Genomic DNA, 17835 nt, shown 5'->3' on the forward strand with positions numbered 1-17835 from the left:
ATGAATCCAGTTAGGCGGCCAGGCACGTCTCATTCTTTTGTGACAGAGTTTGAGGGTTCTGGGCAAATCAACCCAAATCCTGTGACTGCTAAGGACTCAGACCTGCTGTTTGATATTTACCTCTCTCCTGCAAAGCTGGTAAGTCTTAAAACTCAGAATTCTGGGAATGCCACAAGTTACAGTTAATCTAATTGTGAAGCATGAATACCAAGATGTGTTTATTATTGGCCCTACAGAGGAACCTGTCTGGGTCTGATGATCTACAGCAGGTTACAAGCTTGGAGATGTGTGTTGACACCCGGCAAACTATTCTGGGCAACTTTGGTGAGATTAATGTACAGTCTTCTGCAGTTAAAGAGCAGATATTTTTATAGGCTGTTACGATGGATAAAGAAACTGACATGCATATAAACATAATTGTGCACACTTGCATTCATTGCTATCACCAGCCAATTTTCATTCATTCATCTTCACTAAGCATTTTATCCTGGTTAGGGTCATAGTGGATCCAGAACCTATACTACTGTAAGGAACACTCGGGATGAGGCAGGAATACACTCTGGGATAGGATACCAGTCCTGTGCAGGGTACCATACACACACATTCACAATTATCGGCAAGTTAGAGTACCCGTCCAAATAAAAAAAATCTTTTTGGGAGAAAATCAGAGAACCCAGAGAAACCCACTCAGACACAGAGAGAACAGGGAAACTCCACATAGACAGGAACCTGAGATCAAGACATGAAGATCGAACCAGGGACCTTGGAGCTGTGATGCAGCAATACTGCCCATTGTACCAGCAAGTATTCAGCTAAATTAAATTTCTGGATCTCTACAATGACCAGAGTTGTAGTTCAGTAGCAGCAACAATTGCTCTATGCACCTTCATACTTTTCTATTCTCAATTATCTTGCTTATTTGTTCTTGAAGGATCCCCTTGACTCTGCTAAGCCATGATTGCTCAACGCACTCAGACAAGATGGAAGTTAATAAGATTTTCAAAAAAAAAAAAAGAATCAGCTTTCTCTGGAAATGTTTTAAAGAGTTGTTTGGTTGTGGTACTTATCATCACTTAATTTTGTTGTCATACCGTAGGTATTTACTTGCCCAGTCTTGTGCAACTGAAAATGAACAACAGTGTGATCTTATCTGTGCGGTAAGGTTTTCTCCTTTTACTTTTGCTCCAGAGTTCTCCTTACAAAGTACTCCAAATTTGTAGAGATAGTGTCAAGATTAATTCAATAACATTTCTGGAAGAAACATAGGAAACTGACAACATCAGAAACTGACAGAGAGATTGCGTATATCTGGAAACTCATGCTATTCCTCTCATGGGTTGTGTATGTAAGAGGGATTTCACGGTGCTCCAGGAACTGTTTTCAATAAATCAAACGCTGAAGAATGATGCCTGTGATCTGGCAAAGGTGCAAGGCCTCCACTTTCCCATTGGGACGGGCTCATAATGGGTTGTGGCCCTCCATTTTAGAGGACAGTAAATCCCATTTCCTGAAAGTGTTGTTGTCGTATAGTTGTAGATTAACAGTGTCTCAATGGACGGTTTTGTAGCGTCGGCCCATCTGGAGAACAGGTTCAGTTGACACTTGTGCAAATGGAAAAAACATTTGTGAGCCTGAATATGTGTAATGCGTACCGGTACATTTATATTTTTGAGAAAGAAATGGAGACACGTGGGGTCAGGACTGGCAATAAAGCCTGTCTTTCTTATCCTGATCCTTAATGAATTGAGCATTTATTTAACATAAATGATTAATAGTAAGGTTGCATCTTGGTGTAATTTAAGTTTGACTCTAAAAATAACGTTGACACCCCTGAAATTAAAGGAGATTTACTCCATTGTATGGTTATAACTCAGAAAGCCAGATGTGAGGAGAAAGCCTACAAAAATGGAGGGGAGCACTAGACAGTTCAGAGCTGAGGGGAATTGAAAGACCCAATAGCATTTCCTGCACTGGGATTCTGGGGCAAAGGGTGGAGTGGAGATGTCCAGAGCATGGCTGAGGGGAGAGGATGAGAGCAGACTGCAGGAAGAACAGAGGGAAGTGGTTGCTCATTGTTCCCAGTGTTTCCTCAGGGATCTCGGAATCACTCTGTCCCACCTCCAAGTGCTTTCCCTGGTTCGATGCGGCCTAGCCGACTTGGAAGGGCTCCCCTCACTGTCCTCGCTTAAGGTAATCACTACATTCATACAATAAAAGAAAAAAAAAGCACAGCTCTTGCTTTGTTTTTATCGTGATTGTCTAGAGATATAGTGAGTTAGATGAGCATTAGAGGAAATTCAAATTCAGAACAATACAGCCCCTTTATTAAGTATTCCTTTCAAAGCCACACCCACAAAACACATCCATGTGCGCTGTCTAGGCTGTACTACTGAGGGGAGTTAAGTACTCATAGCCTCCTGGTAGGGTACGATGTATGGTACAATCCTTTCTGAAAGGGAATCCTTCTGTTTTAGGGTTCTCCATAGAACGTTTAAGGGTTACCCAAGAGAGACAATCACTTTCGGGTTCTTTAGAAACATGATTGATAGGCAAGTAGAGACTTCTCTTTGTCCTGATTGGGTGGATATTGCTAGCCCATATTATTTATTTTCTCTTGTTCACAGAGGTTTCTTTACTTTGTCCCTCTGTGGGGAATTTCTAAAATTTCTACGTAGACTCATTTCTGTGGCACAGACACCAGTGCTTTTTACTTTGAGCACATATGTTATGAGGAGAAGAAGAAGGGTTCTAATGCAAACATCATGACGTACTGGTGAAGAATTTGATTTTGTACCAACGTTTCGATAAGTGCACTTGCAACTTTTTGCCCATGCTGCTTTGTTCTGTTCTCTCAGGAGCTATATGTGGCCTACAACAATGTGTCAGACCTGAGCCAGGTATGCATGCTGGAACAGCTGGAGCTGGTGGACCTCGAGGGGAATGATGTAGATGACCTGGTTCAAGTGCAGTACCTGGGTCTGTGTGGGAAACTAAAAATCCTGACATTGGAGGGAAATCCGGTATGCACCTGCCCCAGTCCAGGAGCATCACAGGTACATCAATAGCAGGTTCACTATTAGTTCCAGCTTCTCAGCTAGTCTTCAACCCTATTATACCATGTACTTTGCAAAAATGACCTACAAAGACCACTGATCACATGCAAAATGTTAGCAACTTTTCTAAATGTTCAGTTGCTCTATTTGACCGTGCCCCTTCAATCATCCATCCATCCATTATCTGTAGCCGCTTATCCTGTACAGGGTCTCAAGCAAGCTGGAGCCTATCCCAGCTGACTATGGGCAAGAGGCGGAGTACACCCTGGACAAGTCGCCAGGTTATCGCAGGGCTGCCACAGAGACAAACAACCACTCACACTCACATTCACACCTACGGTCAATTTAGAGCCACCAATTAGCCTAACCTGCATATCTTTGGACTGTGGGGGAAACCGGAGCACCCGGAGGAAACCCATGCAGACACGGGGAGAACATGCAAACTCCACACAGAAAGGCCCTCGCCAGCCGCGAACCCAGGACCTTCTTGCTGTGAGGCAAAAGTGTTAACCACTACACCACCATGCCGCTATCATAGATATCTTAATTCCTCCCATCCATGTTATACAGCAATTTCCCTTGGATGTATCAGGAGTTCCTAATGCAAGGCAACATGTGAAACCATGCATGTTACAGTATATCACACTAATTCAGGGGTTCTCAACATTTTTTTGCCTGTGACCCCAGTGTAAGGACCTAAGTTTCTCATAACATGCCAATATCTGTACTCTGTACTGATCATCCAACTGTTATACGAGAGAAGAACAACTTTATTCATCACACACTTGTGAAATTCCTCTCTGCATTTAACCCATCTGAAGCAGTAAACACACACATGCGTGCACACACACACACACACGTGAGCAATGAGCACACACACATACCCAGAGCAGTGAGCAGCCATGCTAACAGCACCCGGGGAGCAACTGGGAGTTAGGAACTTCACTCAAGGGCACCTCAGCCCAAGGCTGTCCCATATTAACCTAACCTGCACATCTTTGAACTGTGGGGGAAACCCACACAGACACAGGAAGAACATGCAAACTCCGCACAGAAAGGCCCTCGCCGGCCGCTGGGCTCGAACCCAGAACCTTCTTGCTGTGAGGCAACTGTGCTAACCACTACACCACCGTGCCACTCGCAAAATAAATGATATCTTAGTTATTGAAAACCTTGAATTTTGTCAAATTTATCTAATATTTATTTTGATGAGCTTATTCTAACTAATGATTTAGATGCTTTTATTCATATTGAGATTTACATTTTCTTATTCTGTTGGCAGATCATTCTGCTTCTTTCTGGAAATAAATGCTTAAAATTAGAAAACCTATCTACCAATAAAACAAAACTACTTCAAACTTGAAATGAGTAAAAATATCTAGAAGTAGGTTTAATAAATCTTATTATAATTTTATATTTGGTTTATTGTAATTATATAGCAGAAAATACGAGATGCCATTTTTTTTTGCAGTGAATAAATACACCATATTGCCACTGTAAAAACACTCACCACTCACTTTCATAGCCTGTACCTGTACACCTGCTCATGTATGCAGTTATTCAATCAGCCAGTCATGCATAAAATAATGCAGATACAAGTCAAGAGCTTCAGTTCATATTCGCATCAAACATCAGAATGAGTGAGTCTATGCCGATGATAGCCTCAGATGCCTGATCTTGGTTGACAGGAGTGGAACCCTATGTGGTCTTATGCTGTTGTAGCACATGCACCTCAAGGTTCAATGTTTTGTGCAATGCTGAGATAAATTTCTGCTCACCACGGTTGGAAAGAGTGATTAAGAGTTTCTATATCAGCTCAAACCAGTCTGGCCCTTTTCCTCTGATCTTTCTCATCAATAAAGTGTTTCAGCCTGCAGACCCTCTGCACACAGGATGCTTTTTTGTTTTTCGCACCATTCTGTACAAACTCGAGTGACTGTTGTGTGTGATATTCCCAGGAAATCAGCAGAGTCTGAAATACTCAAACCGCCGCCTCTGGCACCAACAACCATGTCATGGTTAAAGTCACCAAAATTTTGTTTCAGTCTGGCGTTCGATGTGAACATTAACTGATTCTTTTGACCTGCATCTGCATAATTTTACGCGTTGTGCTGCTGCCATATCATTGGCTGATTGGGTAATTGCATAAATGAGCAGGTATGCAGGTGTTCCTATTAATATGGGCAGTGAGTGTATATAGAGTGGTGCTTGAAAGTTTGTGAACCCTTTAGAATTGTCTATATTTCTGCATAAATATGACCGAAAACATCATCAGATTTTCACACAAGTCCTAAAAGTAGATAAAGAGAACCCAGTTAAACAAATGAGACAAAAATATTATACTTGGTCATTTATTTATTGAGGAAAATGAGCCAATATTACATATCTGTGAGTGGCAAAAGTATGTGAACCTTTGCTTTCAGTATCTGGTGTGACCCCCTTGTGCAGCAATAACTGCAACTAAACGTTTCCGGTAACTGTTGATCAGTCCTGCACACCGGCTTGGAGGAATTTTAGCCCATTCCTCCGTACAGAACAGCTTCAACTCTGGGATGTTGGTGGGTTTCCTCACATGAACTGCTCACTTCAGGTCCTTCCACAACATTTCGATTGGATTAAGGTCAGGACTTTGACTTGGTCATTCCAAAACATTAACTTTATTCTTCTTTAACCATTCTTTGGTAGAATGACTTGTGTGCTTAGGGTCGTTGTCTTGCTGCATGACCCACCTTCTCTTGAGATTCAGTTCATGGACAGATGTCCTGACATTTTCCTTTAGAATTCACTGGTATAATTCAGAATTCATTGTTCCATTAATGATGGCAAGCCGTCCTGGCCCAGATGCAGCAAAACAAGCCCAAACCATGATACTACCACCACCATGTTTCACAGATGGGATAAGGTTCTTATGCTGGAATGCAGTGTTTTCCTTTCTCCAAACATAACGCTTCTCATTTAAACCAAAAAGTTCTATTTTGGTCTCATCTGTCCACAAAACATTTTTCCAATAGCCTTCTGGCTTGTCCACGTGATCTTTAGCAAAATTGCAGACGAGCAGCAATGTTCTTTTTGGAGAGCAGTGGCTTTCTCCTTGCAACCCTGCCATGCACACCATTGTTGTTCAGTGTTCTGCTGATGGTGGACTCATGAATATTAACATTAGCCAATGTGAGAGAGGCCTTCAGTTGCTTAGAAGTTACCCTGGGGTCCTTTGTGACCTTGTCGACTATTACACGCCTTGATCTTGGAGTGATCTTTGTTGGTCGACCACTCCTGGGGAGGGTAACAATGGTCTTGAATTTCCTCCATTTGTACACAATCTGTCTGACTGTGGATTGGTGGAGTCCAAACTCTTTAGAGATGGTTTTGTAACCTTTTCCAGCCTGATGAGCATCAACAACACTTTTTCTGAGGTCCTCAGAAATCTCCTTTGTTCGTGCCATGATACACTTCCACAAACATGTGTTGTGAAGATGAGACTTTGATAGATCCCTGTTCTTTAAATAAAACAGGGTGCCCACTCACACCTGATTGTCATCCCATTGATTGAAAACACCTGACTCTAATTTCACCTTCAAATTAACTGCTAATCCTAGAGGTTCACATACTTTTGCCACTCACAGATATGTAATATTGGATCATTTTCCTCAATAAATAAATGACCAAGTATAATATTTTTATCTCATTTGTTTAACTGGCTTCTCTTTATCTCCTTTTAAGACCTGTGTGAAAATCTGATGATGTTTTAGGTCATATTTATGTAGAAATATAGAAAATTCTAAAGGGTTCACAAACTTTCAAGCACCACTGTACCTGGGTATACTGTATCAGAAGCAGAGGATATAAAGCATTCTGAGATGAAAGAGATTGCATAATATGGTTAGATTACATAAATATGGTTAATCCAAAAAAAATGTATACTCCTGTTATCTGTGGAACATTTACAAAGTTTGAATTTTAATTGATGCCAGAGGATGTGGTGCTACTGTGAGTCTACCAACTGAAATATATGTTGTAGTTAGTCCTTATTGCTAAAGAGCTAAAAAATAAACCCAGAAGTAGAATTCTAGCACAAAAATACACTTTTTCACCATCACTCTGAATAACATGGGAGCGTGTTGGACACAGCTGTGGTCTGATGTAAAATGGGCTAATGTTGAGCTCTACATTTAATAAATAAGTTAGTTGAATGAAATGCTGGCATTTTGCATATTATTATTATTATTATTATTATTATTATTATTATTATTATTAATAATTATTTATTTCTATTTTTTAAATCTCTGTAGTCAAGTCAACTTTATTGTCAAAAATGCTATACATGCTCGACATACAGCACAGATGAAATATCAGTCCTCTCTGACCCACGGTGCAAACTGGCAATGCAATAAATAAAAATAGAATAATTGAAAAAACAAACAATATAAACAGTATAAACACTCTAGATATGAACTAGACAGACTAAACACTCAAACAATATAAACAGTATAAAACACTCTAGATATGAACTAGACTAAACACTCAAATATAAACAGAATAAATAAACAGTATAAACACTAGATAAGAACAAGACAGACTAAACACTCAAACAGACAATATAAACAGTAGAACTTTATATTAACAGTTGTTGACAATCTCCATAACTACAGTACAGCTCAGGTGACCCCCATATTTGCAACCCTAAAATTACGAATGCAATTATTAAGTTATTAAATTGGTAAGTTAGTCATCTAACCGACTTGGTTTTTTCCAGGACAGCTTGAATTTTGGGCTCGTCATCTGCTTTGAATTTGTTTTTTATTTGACCACTGGTAATAAATCGATTTCTTTGGCACAACAGAAATGGCTCAGTCATCCACTTCTTATTTAAAAACTGAATATTATCCCCTGATTTCAATACTGTCGGCTTGCTTTCTCATGCTGTTTGATGAGTGGACATGGAAAAAGAGTGTGTTTGATTTAGATTGAGCCTGAGCTTCTCTGTGGTTTTGCTTAATAGTGCTATCACACTAGTCACTACTGACATGTGCTTCAGCATTAAAGCTAAATCTGTAATCAACACCATCGTTGCACTACCTGGTCATTTTACTGATTAAGAAATGCTTGCTGAGTGAGAGCCTTGTTCTGTGCTGTCTGAACATGTGCCATGATGACATACACTTGTGTTCAAAATAATAGCAGTCCAACACGACTAACCAGATCAATCACTGTTTTTGGTGGAAATTATGTTACTACATGGCAAATAATTTACCAGTAGGTGTAGGAGAGTCATAGAAAACCAACAGACCCAACATTCATGATATGCATGCTCCTGAGTCTGTGTAATCGAATAATTAAGTGAAAGGGACGTGTTCAAAATAATAGCAGTGTGGAGTTTAATTAGTGAGATCATTCATTCTGTGAAAAAACAGATGTCAATCAGGTGGCCCTAATTTAAGGATGAAGCCAGCACATGTTGTACATCCATTTCTCTCTGAAAACATGAGAAACATGGGTCGTTCCAGACATTGTTCAGAAGAACAGCGTGCTTTGATTAAAACGTTGATTGGAGAGGGGAAAACGTATACTGTAAAGAAGTGCAGAAAATGATAGGCTGCTCGGCTAAAATGATCTCCAGTGCTTTAAAATGGACAGCAAAACCAGAGAGACATGGAAGAAAACAGAAGACTACCATTCGACTGGATCGAAGAATAGCCAGAATGGCAAAGACTCAGCCAATGATCAGCTCCAGGGTGATCAGAGACGGTCTGAAGTTACCTGTGAGTACTGTGACAATTAGAAGACGCCTGTGTGAAGCTAATCCATCGGCAAGAAGCCCCTGCAAAGTCCCACTGTTAAAAAAAAGACGTGCTGAAGAGGATACAATTTGCCAAAGAACACATCAACTGGCCTAAAGAGAAATGGAAAAACATTTTGTGGACTGATGAAAGTAAAATTGTTCTTTTTGGGTCCAAGAGCCGCAGACAGTTTTTCAGACGACCCCCAAACACTGAATTCAAGCCACAGTACACTCTGAAGACAGTGAAGCATGGTGGTGCAAGCATCATGATATGGGAATGTTTCTCTTACTATGGTGTCGGGCCTATTTATCGCATACCAGGGATCATGGATCAGTTTGCATATATCAAAATACTTGAGGAGGTCATGTCGCCTTATGCTGAAGAGGATCATCCAGCTTGGTGTATATGTTTCTGCACACTGTTTGAGGGCTAGTGCCATAATGGCTCTGCAGGTCACCCAAATGCAATTAGCTCCCACAGGGAAAAGAAAGCTGCTGTCTGATGTTTGATCTGACTATGCCAGGCTGTATCCATTAGAAACATCCATCCATCCATTATCCGTAACCGCTTATCCTGTGCAGGGTCGCAGGCAAGCTGGAGCCTATCCCAGCTGACTACAGGCGAAAGGCGGGGTACACCCTGGACAAGTCGCCAGGTCATCGCAGGGCTGACACATAGACACAGACAACCATTCACACTCACATTCACACCTACGGTCAATTTAGAGTCACCAGTTAACCTAACCTGCATGTCTTTGGACTGTGGGGGAAACCGGAGCACCCGGAGGAAACCCACGTGGACACGGGGAGAACATGCAAACTCCGCACAGAAAGGCCCTCGCCGGCCACGGGGCTCGAACCCGGACCTTCTTGCTGTGAGGCGACAGTGCTAACCACTACACCACCGTGCCATCTCCATTAGAAACAACATAAATGGAAATGAAAACCTCAAGGAAGTTATGACAGACATGAGAGAAGATCCAAAGAACCAGACATATTTCAATTTATTCTATCCACATTCACTAGATATGAGCAACTGTGTGCTCTGATTGGCTACTCTACTACTAGGCTATCAGCTCATATACTGTGAGTAGAGGAAAAACAAAATGGCGGAGCGTGTTGCCGAACCAACCAAGGAGGAAATAAAAAGTCTACTTGAAAACAAAATCCCATAAAATACAAAAAAAAGTAACAAAATATGGAATAAGAGTATTTAATGGTACATATCTTTTTTTATTTTTTGAAAATTATTATTATAGCATTTTTCACAAATTACTACTGTCATTTTGCCAGTTTGTTTACATTCTAAGCGGAAATGGTTTTGTCTGATGTTTTGTATAAAGTTTTTATTTATCGAATTTGCAAAAAATAAAAATGCTCTGTTTCTCAACATCCAGTGAAAGTGGATAGAATAAAACAGTTATTCCACTCAATCTCGTCGTACATGGCTTATAGCCAACTCAGCTATCAGCTCATGTACAACTTGATTTTGTGGAATAACTGTGAAATATTCAACTAAATTGTCTGTGAACAGAAATAGCTAATTAGATTCTTTTAATATAAATAATTTATGGAATATTCGGAAATATATATATTTGAGAAGGAGCATCCAAATTTTATTTGATATCATGTCTCACCTTGGTTTCACAGTAATCAACTGGAGCAAACACTCAGGACAGGACAGAGTGTGCTGAATAAGCGCTCATGGTGAATAAGGAATAACCTCATTCATTTGTCTTTCTTCTCTTCTTTCCTCCTCTCTCTCAGATGTCTCTTTGAAAGGGAGCTCACAGCTGTAGCTCGTGTTTATCGTTCTCTCCACCGCGTCGTACTGGTGATAGAAATGTATCAAACATTTGCTTTGACGGTTATGAGCAGACACACAGACACAGGGAAAATTCCTTTGTGTTTCTACCTCATCTGGTGCATTCGACATCTCTAAACATCTCTCAGCAGTCCACCTGGTGAAGTGTCCTGGTCACGTGTTGGAGCTGTAGTTATGACAATCAGCTGGAAGGACAAATCATGTTTTGGCAATGACAAGAACCGTCATCAGATTGACATGCACCTCAGTCTAATCACCTTTCATGATATCACTGAGTGTGTGGCCATGTTTCTAAAGCCTTATGGGCGTTTTGCCATCGTATAAAGGTTTTTCATTGATGTCACATATCCCATAGCAACCCTTTCAGCCACCATGTTTAAGGTCAGTTCTGACAGCTGTATGAAGGCGTTTAAGTCATGACGCAGAAGAAATCATATGTATCATCACTAGATTCAAAGGCTAAGTAATGATATCAGGAAAAATAGCAAAAATAGAAAGCATCGACCCTTATGAGGTGCCTAATAATCAATGGTGCAGAGAAATTGACAAATATCCAGCCGTTTCGTTCTTGGACATCGTGTTCTATCTGGTTCTAAAAACAAGTTCATACTCCATGGATGAATTTCGAGCTAATAAAAGCTTTGAAGCATACAACCAGTTTGTGTGTGGATGGGTGAGAGAAATCCGTGTTAAAAAAATTCCAGAGATGAATTTAACGATCATCATTGGACGGAGAAGTGTACTCGTATTTTGTCTGTAACTTCAGCTTGCTCATTTTGTGGTACTTTTCAATTTTGATTCGCAGTGTTTTGGATTGTAATGAAACAATTTCTCTGTGAAAAGTATTTGGGACACTTCAATGACAATTTGAAGCAGTTTATGAAAAATATTTAGTAGTAATTAGTGTGAAATAGTCATGTGCATGTTAAAGATCAAAAAATTTCAACCTAGGTGATTTTTTCTTTTGACCTGGATTTAAAAATTTTAACCTAGTTCGTAATTTCCAACCTAGGTAAAATTTTGGATTATATAAGATTCTTAAAAGGGATTTTCCATCACTTCTTTTATCTTTCTTTCTTCCATCCACCTTCTCTCTTTCTGCACCTACCTAGCATTTCCTCTTGTCTGTCTGCCTGCCTGTTCATATCTACCTAATTAGCACTTTTTTTTACATATCTTTTTTCATACTCAACTGAGATTCAAACGCAGAACCTTCTGATTCTTAACCCAACACCTTAACTACTAGAACAGCTATGATTGCAATGGAAGGAGTGATATATATTTGAATTTATTAATGCGTCCAATCTTATTATGTCATCAAGTAGTTTAAAATCCAAAGTCTTCCCAAATCTCAACCCTAAACCTAACCCTAGATACAGTAAGTCTCTCTAATACAAGTAGCAAATTATGAACTGAGTTAAAAATTCTAACCTAAGTTGAGAAATTCCACCTGACCTACAATTCTGACCTGCAACATACATATCTTCAAATTTACTTCCTAGGGTGAGAATGACAAGCATCATTAGGATGAGAATATTTAGCTCATATTACTATACTTTCATGAAATAAACCCCAGCAAAATAAGATTATATTGACTCTTATACTATACTGGCAGGTTACCCGGGCGTTGCCCAGGTTTCGCAAAATTTTGGGTTGCCCCCAGACTTCCATGTCAAATTTGGTGAAGATCCATCGAGAAATGGTGATGTTAACCCAAGAAAAACAAAAATCCAAACATCCACCACCAAGGGGCCCACCAGGGACCTCCTGGGGCCCAAATATGGAATTTCTGAGTTCTGCCAAATTATGGCTATCTCCTGTACCTATGAGCCAAGTTTAGTGAAGATCTGTCAAGAGTTTGTGTTGATAAATGTAACATAAAAGGCATTGAGGGAGGGGGTGGGTGGATGTTGTGCCCCCCAGGGACCTCCCTGGGGCCCGTACATGAATTTTGTTTATATCTGCAAAATTCCAGGTCATCCCCCGACCTATTTGCCAAATTTGGAGAAAATCCGTCGAGAAATGGCGACGTTGGCTCAAGACAAACAAACAAACAAACAAACTTTGCCACTTATTATATAGATTATAGTTATAAAATGATAAAAAAAAAGGTCAAACTTGAGTGAAAATGATCAGATCCGACTCAACTGTACTTTGACATCCATTCCTTACGATTTAGCTTCACCAGCCACTGATGGTCTCTTTTCATTGAAATTGCGATAGTTTTTTGCTCCCTGATGCAATATTACATTAGGAATGCAGAAATACGCCTTTTTATTGCGGTTTGAACAACCAAAAACTGAACAAAACTTGACCATGTTTACGTCCTTTCCTCACTACTTCACTGTATTTGAATCAAAGGTTGACCTTAAACGTGGCTGCCACGTGTTGCCATTGGAAATGTAACATCATATGAAAAACCTCTATTATGTAGATCCTAGAGTTGAGTCTATTTGATTGACAGGTTTCTGAGTACAACTATAGGTCTGCTGTAAGGAAGCTAATTCCACAACTTGAAATCCTGGATGATGCTCCAGCCAAGGAGGAAGAACCTTGCTGTTCCATCGCTATGATGGAGGACTGGGCTCTGCTTAAAGAATCCATTAAAGACACTGCTTCCATTACAGACAGTGCAAAACACTGCCTGGAACTCATGGGTAATTTAATGAGCCAGTCAATACATTCTTCAATCAGTTGTTTATTTATTGGTTTTATGCTTACTTTCAGCATCTCATTTTCTTCTAAAAGCAAGGTGATAAAGGTCAATGCAGTTGTTTTTTTGTCTGCAAAGAATTAAGAGGCGCAAGTGTGGATGACTTGTCACGACCCGGGTCTGCCCACCGCCCAGGCACCAGTGTGGGATACAGCAGTCTTCCCAGTCGCCCCGGCACTGCCAGGCCTCCTTTATCCTCCGTCAGCTCCAGACCAAGCTCAGCTGATTCAGATGCAGATACTCCAGGCTATGAGGCCAGTGATTTGACACATGGTGAGTGTGTTCTTATATATTACTATCATTTTCATTAGGGAAAGGCAAGCCATTAGGTGAATTTATTTACCCTCAAATTTAGAAAATGTTTTAAATCCTTTCAGAATAAATTCATTTCAATGTAACGGTAGGTCATATATTTTATATTCACTGGGACTAGAAACATATGTAAGGAATAAAACAGGATGGCACATGCTGGTATAAGAAAATAATTAATGAGGGACACTCCAAAGTAGAGAATTTTCCAATAACAGTATCTCATCTCATTATCTCTAGCCGCTTTATCCTGTTCTACAGTGTCGCAGGCAAGCTGGAGCCTATCCCAGCTGACTACGGGCGAAAGGCGGGGTACACCCTGGACAAGTCGCCAGGTCATCACAGGGCTGACACATAGACACAGACAACCATTCACACTCACATTCACACCTACGGTCAATTTAGAGTCACCAGTTAACCTAACCTGCATGTCTTTGGACTGTGGGGGAAACCGGAGCACCCGGAGGAAACCCACGCGGACACGGGGAGAACATGCAAACTCCACACAGAAAGGCCCTCGCCGGCCACGGGGCTCGAACCCGGACCTTCTTGCTGTGAGGCGACAGCGCTAACCACTACACCACCGTGCCGCCCCCAATAACAGTATATAACAGCATATACTTTTCTAATGTCTTAAGGACTTTTTTTGTGGAATCATCACATCACAGAAGCAAGAGACTGATACTGTGGCTAAAAATATAACTTTTGTCCACTGGATGGAGGTAAATATATATATATAAAAATATCAAATTCTAGAAGGAATCTTCATACCTGACTTAAGACCAAACTGCCAACAAAGAGAACACACACGAAAAGACTTTTCAAACGGCTTATTTTCTTCACTGTGCACTTCTGAGCACAAAAGATCAAGAAAGTTAAGACGTAAAGAAAGTAAAGAGAGTCTAGTGAAGTTTGGGGTGGTTTTAGTACAAAATAGTAGTGCTAAATGCTCACATAATTAATAGCTACGCTACTCAGATTTTATTAAGTTGTCCAGGTAATTTCTGAACGGCTAGCTGTAAAAATTCAAGACAGCTATGCTTGCATTATAATTCTGAAGAAATTTTGAACACAGTTTGGCAGTTACACATAAGTGCATATACATATAAGTGGAAAATTTCTATGCTTTAATTTATAATTTCTATTTCTATTTGTTGGGGTTTTTTTGTAATTATAAAGCGACCTTGGGGTGTGAGAAAGGCGCTATATTATTATTATTATTATTATTATTGGCGGCATCATGAGTGCCTCACAGCAAGAAGGTCCTGGGTTTGAGCCCAGCAGCCAACGGGGGCCTTTCTGTGTGGAGTTTGCATGTTCTCCCCGTTTCTGCATGGGTTTCCTCCGGGTGCTCTGGTTTCCCCCACAGGTTAGACTAATTGGTGGCTCTAAATTGACCGCAGATGTGAATGCAAGTGTGAATGGTTGTTTGCGTCATGCAGCCCTATGTGTCAGCCCTGTGATGACCTGGCAACTTGTCCAGGGTGTACCCCACCTCTCGCCCATAGTCAGCTGGGATAGGCTCCAGCTTGCCTGCGACCCTGTACTGAATAAGCGGCTACAGGTAATGGATGGATTATTATTATTATTATTTCTCTCTCTCTCTCTCTCTAGGGGTGGGAAGTGTTCTCTTTTGTGGGAATCCTCTTCAGGCTATCCGCGCACGACGACAGAAAATAAAGGTAGGTCTACCAGTACAGGTGTACATATTGCAACCCTAGTGGTGTGAGAGTAAAAATATGATTAAAATAGAGGCTTATAAAGCAGATCAAAACATGTTTTCGTTGGTTTTCTACTTCAGCTTCAAGGCCCCAGTTCTCAGTCCAGACCCTGTACTCGATTAGGTAGTTATGTCCCTGAACACACGTATGATGTTGAAGAATCAAGCAGTCAGGACCGCAGTCATGTGTTTGCTGAACTCAGAACCTGGAGGAAAAAACATAACAAGTAATGACAGTTTTCATGCACAGCTTGTGTATTAGGTTCGTTTACTTGCGATACTAATTGTGCATGTATATTTATTACTTAATAGACATCTTTTGGCTGTTGAGAGAGAACGTCAGCCACAGGTGATGAAAATCGTGCATGATGATAATGATGATGATGATGATAAAGACAGCAGTCATGAATATGATGAAGGAGCCCATAGTCTCAGTCTCATCAGTGACAGAGAAGACATAGAGGAAACCGAAGAAGGACAAAAGACTGGCCACAGAGATACTCAGTCTCCTGATTCCTTGCTCCAGTCTCCTTCTCCAGGTAGCTCATTTTGCTTCTTCTCATATCCTCCAAGGACTTGCTTATAAACGCTGATCTGATATTTCTGATATGTCTGGTGCTGTTTTTGCAGAAGTGTCCAGGCTGTCGTCTTTATTAGACAACATTATGGCTCCTTCTCCTCCACCCAGAGGTGCAGCGCTCTCTACTGGCAATAGGATAGCAAAGGGTCGTGACTGCAGACTTAAAATCAGCAACATGGGGGTTGGTATGCAAAAGCTTACCAGGGAAACCATTGCATCAGATGTAACAGCATCAAGAGATATGAACGATGAGTTTCTGTGCCTTGGGGCTTTCAAAATCCAACCTGTCCCACCTCCGATCCTCAATAAACCTCACAGACCGGGCTCCAGCCCCATGATCACTCCACAAAGGGAGCACTGGTATGGTCTATATTTTAACTAAAACAGCAACAAATTATTATTACTTTAATATGCCAAACTTTATACAAAGTATAGTATAGTACAGCATAGTTCAGTATAGTATAATATGCTTTAAAGGAACAGTCCACCGTACTTCCATAATGAAATATGCTCTTATCTGAATTGAGACGAGCTGCTCCGTACCTCTCCGAGCTTTGCGCGACCTCCCAGTCAGTCAGACACAGTCAGACGCGCTGTCACTCCTGTTAGCAATGTAGCTAGGCTCAGCATGGCCAATGGTATTTTTTGGGGCTGTAGTTAGATGCGACCAAACTCTTCCGCGTTTTTCCTGTTTACATAGGTTTATATGACCAGTGACATGAAACAAGTTCAGTTACACAAATTGAAACGTAGCGATTTTCTATGCTATGGAAAGTCCGCACTATAATGACAGGTGTACTAACACCTTCTGCGCGCTTCGGCAGTGCATTGATACGGAGCTCAGATATCAATGAGCTGCCGAAGCGCGCAGAAGGTGTTAGTACACCTGTCATTATAGTGCGGACTTTCCATAGCATAGAAAATCGCTACGTTTCAATTTGTGTAACTGAACTTGTTTCATATCACTGGTCATATAAACCTATGTAAACAGGAAAAACGCGGAAGAGTTTGGTCGCATCTAACTACAGCCCCAAAAAATACCATTGGCCATACTGAGCCTAGCTACATTGCTAACAGGAGTGACAGCGCGTCTGACTGCGTCTGACTGACTGGGAGGTCGCGCAAAGCTCGGAGAGGTACGGAGCAGCTCGTCTCAATTCAGATAAGAGCATAATTTCATTATGGAAGTACGGTGGACTGTTCCTTTAATGTATTAATACAATTTGTTAATACAGTAAATATTAATGTAAAGCTTTGTGTTTTAGTTCAAGAACTAGTCCATCCGACAGTGAGCACAAGCCAATCGTTTGCTCAGTGATGCCTGAGAGGCCAACGCCCACACGTCCTCACACAGCGAGAGCTGCTCTACAGAGACCCCTTGTCCGTCCTGGTAAAGCAAGTGGGCATCTGGACTGAGGTCTTCTGCTTCTCAGACACTGTGGACTGCTTATATCTCTCTGGAGCACATTTTACAGTAGGATCGTACGTCTTGAATGATGGAAGGAAAGATCTGTGTTTAAGAGTTGCTCATGTTCTCTCCAGGTTTAGTGACTTATCACTTACACATGCCTTGGCTAAGTGGACAAATTGAAGACACTGAACTGTAGCATGTAATGAAAGTTTAGTCTTCTTGCTCTGTTATTTCTCAGGAAATATTGTTAAACCAAATAAATGTTTCTCCAAAAAGAATACACTAAACATCCCCATTTCATGCTAATATGCAGTCAATTAGCAGCTTCTCCACCTGCCATACAGTCAGTAGAGACACAACATTGAGTCAGATTTTATACACCACTAGGGGATGCTCTTTGAAAGCCAACACACCCATATTTCCAGCCATTAATTAATGGCTGTTT

The 17835-nt window shown here is 40.8% G+C and overlaps 1 protein-coding gene across 1 annotated transcript; it reads left to right on the plus strand.

Annotated features, from left to right (window-relative positions):
* On the plus strand, window positions 1–17395 carry lrrc56 (leucine rich repeat containing 56). Its single transcript, XM_060903593.1, has 12 exons — window positions 1–138; window positions 237–324; window positions 1097–1157; window positions 2094–2190; window positions 2856–3053; window positions 13122–13314; window positions 13449–13643; window positions 15294–15361; window positions 15481–15626; window positions 15712–15938; window positions 16030–16339; window positions 17245–17395. Exons 1-12 carry the CDS (start codon window positions 1–3, stop codon window positions 17393–17395), a joined length of 1872 nt encoding a protein of 623 aa, XP_060759576.1.
* Window positions 17396–17835: the final 440 nt, after the last annotated feature.

This window comes from Neoarius graeffei, chromosome 2, assembly GCF_027579695.1.
Source record: "Neoarius graeffei isolate fNeoGra1 chromosome 2, fNeoGra1.pri, whole genome shotgun sequence".
Classification (NCBI taxonomy): domain Eukaryota; kingdom Metazoa; phylum Chordata; class Actinopteri; order Siluriformes; family Ariidae; genus Neoarius; species Neoarius graeffei.

Excerpts from the sequence above, each read along its gene's own strand:
- lrrc56 (XM_060903593.1), top strand. The coding sequence starts at position 1 with ATGAATCCAGTTAGGCGGCCAGGCACGTCTCATTCTTTTGTGACAGAG. Across the intron at positions 13,644-15,293 it reads GGCCAGTGATTTGACACATG|GGGTGGGAAGTGTTCTCTTT; the intron begins GTGAGTGTGTTC and ends CTCTCTCTCTAG. Across the intron at positions 16,340-17,244 it reads ACTCCACAAAGGGAGCACTG|TTCAAGAACTAGTCCATCCG; the intron begins GTATGGTCTATA and ends TTTGTGTTTTAG.